General features: G+C 35.6%; 1 protein-coding gene across 1 annotated transcript; it reads left to right on the top strand.

The window, feature by feature from the left end:
* Positions 1 to 475: 475 nt before the first annotated feature.
* Positions 476 to 1,342, top strand: LOC110672283 (uncharacterized). The gene is made up of 3 exons (XM_058150620.1): positions 476 to 700; positions 792 to 1,088; positions 1,208 to 1,342. The coding sequence occupies exons 1-3, from the start codon at positions 476 to 478 to the stop codon at positions 1,340 to 1,342; spliced, it is 657 nt and encodes a 218-aa protein (XP_058006603.1).
* Positions 1,343 to 4,624: the final 3,282 nt, after the last annotated feature.

Below are 4,624 nucleotides of genomic sequence, written 5' to 3'. Positions count from 1 at the left end.
TGACTATGTACTTAATGTATTTTTGTTTATAAAAGCAAATGATAAGCTAAAGGAAGTGTTCCCTTTTCATTCTTTTCTCTCTTATTTCATGTAAATATACTCTTATTTTCTCACAATTCGTATCGGAGCAAGAAATTGATCTTTTGAGGGATTGTGTTAGAGAAAACTAGTAAGTTTACCCACTAAATAGACCTTTAAACAATTGATCTATCCTTCTATGGCTTCTGTCAACCCAACAGGAACCTCTCTGCCTATGTTTAATGGCTAGAACTACCACATATGGGCTGTTAAAATGAAGACTTATCTCAGATCATTTGATCTCTAGAGTTTTGTAGGAACATAAAGAGAAGTCCGACCACTTCCTGATAACCCCACTCTCAATCAAGTTAAATACCACTCAGAAGAAGCTGCCAAGAGATATAGAGCTTTGTCTTGCATACATTCTACTGTTGATGAAGTGATTTTTACAAGAATAATGGCATGTGAATCTGCAAAAGAAGCTTGGGACAAGTTAAGACTAGAGTTCCAAGGAAGTCATAAAACAAAGCAAATGCAGATCTTCAACTTAAGGAAGGAGTTTGAGCTGCTCAGACTGAAGGAAACTGAGAAGGTGAAAGATTATATTGACAGGGTTATGAAGATTGTTAATCAAATCAGGTTGTTGGGGGAAGAATTTGAAGAAAAGAGAATTGTGCAGAAGGTGATGTTGACACTTCCAGAAAAGTTTGAAGCAAAAATCTCCTCCCTTGAAGATGCTTGAGATATGTCTCAGCTCACAATGACTGAACTAGCCAATGCTCTTCAAGCCGTGGAGCAAAGAAAAACTTTTAGAGAGGAGGAGAGTTCAAGTGAAAGTGCTCTTGGCATCTCAAAAGTCTAAGACTCAGTCTGATGGTGGATTTAAAAAGCAATCAGGTGGAAAAAGAGGTAAAGAGAAAAAGGATCAGCAGAACAGTAGAAGGAAATACAGAAAATACAAGTTTCCACTTTGTCCTCATTACAAGAAAACCAATCATACTGAAAATTATTATTGGTGCAGGCTAAGAGTTCATTGCAGGTCCTATAAGCAATTTGGTCATGTGGATAAGGTGTGTACAACAAATCAAAACCAACAACCTCAAGCTCAGCTTGCTCAAGTCACTGAAAATGTTGAAATTCAAGAAGAAAAAGTTATTTATTGCTGCTGTTGTTGAAGAGTGTTGTGTAGCAGCTCAAGATTCTGATGTGTGGCTCATTGATAGTGGATGCACACATCATGACTGCAAATTTGAAGAATTTTAAATGCTTGGATGGAGAATATTCTTCCAAAGTCAGACTTGGTGATGGCAGACTGTGGGAGTAAAAGTGTTTAAACGATTGGAATTTCTAGTTTTAGCAGTAGGCAAGAAAGTTTGCAATTTAAAAAGTTAAAAGATAGATAAAGCAACTGATCTGATTTTATTTCATTCAAAGTGCAGAATTTATACAAGAAAAAAATAACAATTACTCCTACTTTTATGGTCTGTTACAACTGAAATCATAACAAATGTAATCTAAAGTCTAGCAAAACCCAGCAAATCTTCATACTTGAAAGATTGCAGCAACAACCTTCAAAGACCAAGTCTTCAGTGATTGGAACCTGGAATGTCAACATCTGAACACTCCTCCTTGACATCTAGGTGACAAACACCTATCTTTTATTTAAGAACTTCAAATCTTTCTTTTGGCAATGGCTTGGTAAACATATCAGCAAATTGATCTTCAGAAGAACAATGAACAAGCAACACTTCATTGGATTGTTGAACTTCTCTAATAAAATGAAACTTGATCTTTATATGCTTTGTCCGACCATGAAACACTGGATTTTTTGAAATTGAAACTGTAGAAATGTTGTCAACCATAACTTGAGTTGCCTCAACTTGTTTTTGCCCCAAATCTTCCAATAATTTTCTTAACCAAATAGCCTGATTTATAGCAGCAGCAGTAATGTATTCTACTTCTGCTATGGATTGTGCTATAGTTTCTTGTTTTTTTGAGCTCCAAGAGAAAAAACTAGAACCTAGAGAAAATAAGTACCCTGAGGTGCTTCTAGAATCATCAACACAGCCTCCCCAATCACTGTCAGAATAGCCTAATAGCTTCAAGTCTCCTTCTGCAGATTTGGAAAATTGAACTCCATGGGAAATAGTTCCCTTGATGTACCTCAGTACCCTTTTAGCTGCTGAGAAATGTTTTACACTTGGAGAATGCATGAACTTGGAAAGCAGACTAACAACAAAAAGTATGTTAGGTCTAGTAGCTGTGAGATACAAAAGGCTACCAATTAAACTTCTATACAAGCTTTCATTTATTTTCTTGGAGTCATCATCCTTGCTTAGCTCTCACTTGTTATCATAGCAGTAGATACAGGCTTGCAGTCTTGCATTTTGAATTTTTTTATTACATCCATGGCATACTTCTTTTGACATATGAAGATACTTGAACATGATTGCATCACTTCCATCCCTAAAAAATAATTCATAACTCCAAGATCAGTCATTTCAAAGACTTTCTTCATCTCATCCTTGAACTCTATAATTAGCTCAAGATGGCTTCCAATGATGAGTATGTCATCTACATAAATGGAGACTATTAGAAGTTGACCTCCACTAGATTTCACATACAAAGTTGCTTCACTTTGGCTTTTGCAAAAACCTAGTTGATGCAAATGACTGTCCACTCTAACATACTAGGCCCTGGGAGCTTGTTTCAAGCCATACAAGGCCTTTTTTAGCAAATACACATGATCTTCTTTGCCTGGAGCTATATACCCATCTGGTTGCTCTACATATATTTCTTCATCAAGAAATCCATTCAAGAAGGCAGATTTGACATCTAATTGATGAATTTGCCAAGAATATTGAGCAGCAAGAGCAATAAGGAGCTTGATTGTATCATACCTTGCCACAGGTGTAACATACTCACTTTAGCTAGTCTGTACGTTATACTGTTCCGGTGACCAATGTTGGTCCGGACAGTTAGAATATCTGAAATTATAATTAGACTAGAGAGAGGAGTTATAAATAAACCAAATAATGATAAGAAAAAAATTAAGGAAAATTTTTAGAAATGAAATGCACTAAGGTTAAATGAGCCGTAGCCCCAGTGATGAGTGACCCTAACGGGAAGTGACAGCGAAGGCCGTTAGTAACCTTAGACCCGGGGAAGACTTCATGAAATAATTTTTGGGACCTCAGGGAAGAATTATTGGGGTCTCAATGACAATATATTACTAAGAAAATACAAGGAAAATTTAATCAATCGGTATACACAATTTTAACTGGTTAAGCCAAACGGAGGGCAATTTGGTAATTTCATCTTCAGAGATGATTTTTGACCAACTTGTCCAATTAAGTATATACATTATATAATATCAAATATGAATAAACATTGCTAAAAATGGAATTAAAAGTGAGTAGTAAAGAGAAAAAAAGAAATAAAAAAATAATATTACTTTATTAGGTAAGCATGAGGTCACTTAAAATTTTTGGGCCAATCAAAATGCAATAAAATCACTTATAATATATTAAAAGAAAGAAAAGAAGTCAAAAACTCTAGAAAAAGCTAGCAGCCACCTTCTTCCTCTTCATGCCGAAATTGTTTCCTCATCCCTCTCCTCCATTGCCAAGTTTTCCAAAGTTTAGTTCCTTGGTTTTTCTTCAACCAAACCCTATGTTCCCAACACAAAACTTTAATATTTTATCTTAGTGAAGCTTTTAGGAGCAAAAAGAAGTAAAAAGGAAGAGCTTTTACAAGCTTAGGATTGACTCCATTCAAGGTTAGTGCCCAATTTATTCTCTCTCTCACTCAATTCATGTTTAAGGACATGATATAAGTTGAAATTGTAAGTAAAACGCATAAAATGAACTTTGAGAACTTGGAGACTTGAACAAAATTAGGGTTTTCTCATGTAATGGTATATGAACATTGTAATGGTCAATTAGTGACCATTTAACTATATGTGATGAGGAATTGAAGTGATTTAGGACAATGGAATTGAGGTTAGGTATGCTGCCCTTGGTGACCTACAGGGCTGGGTGTGAGTCCAGCAGGTTTGGGTAGCTGTAACTTGAAAGGTGCAGGTGCAATTGGTGCAAGGCCAATTGGACATGAAACTAGATACATAATGGCACAACTTTGGTGAAGAAACCCTGCCCAGAAAACCAAACCAAGTTAACCTAAAAACTACCATAATCTAGGTGACTAACATGTTGTCCTTGGAAAATGATTAAATGAACAGTGTTTGTTCAAATGGTCATAACTCAGTGTAGAAAAGTTCAATCAACCTGAAATTTTACCAGTAGAAAGTTGAGAGATAGCCCTACAACTTTCATGAAGAAAAAAAACCCAAATTTTGACCATAACATATTCAAAAACTGGCCTACAGTCAGTGTATAAAAAATTGCAGAATTGATTCTACCCAGAAATTCTGGAAAAATTGCAATCCAGCCAGTTATGGTGTTTAGGCCATAACTTGAGCTACAAAACTCCAAATGGAGTGATTCAAAAAACGAAATGTAACTAATGACCTAATGGAACAATTTTGATGAAGAACATTTGGCCAAATTCTCACTGTAGAATGACCTAATGGAATAGTGAACTATAG

This window comes from Hevea brasiliensis, chromosome 8 (assembly GCF_030052815.1).
Source record: "Hevea brasiliensis isolate MT/VB/25A 57/8 chromosome 8, ASM3005281v1, whole genome shotgun sequence".
NCBI classification, from domain to species: domain Eukaryota; kingdom Viridiplantae; phylum Streptophyta; class Magnoliopsida; order Malpighiales; family Euphorbiaceae; genus Hevea; species Hevea brasiliensis.
Note: the sequence above shows the minus strand (reverse complement) of the source record. Positions and strands in the feature narration are given on the sequence as shown.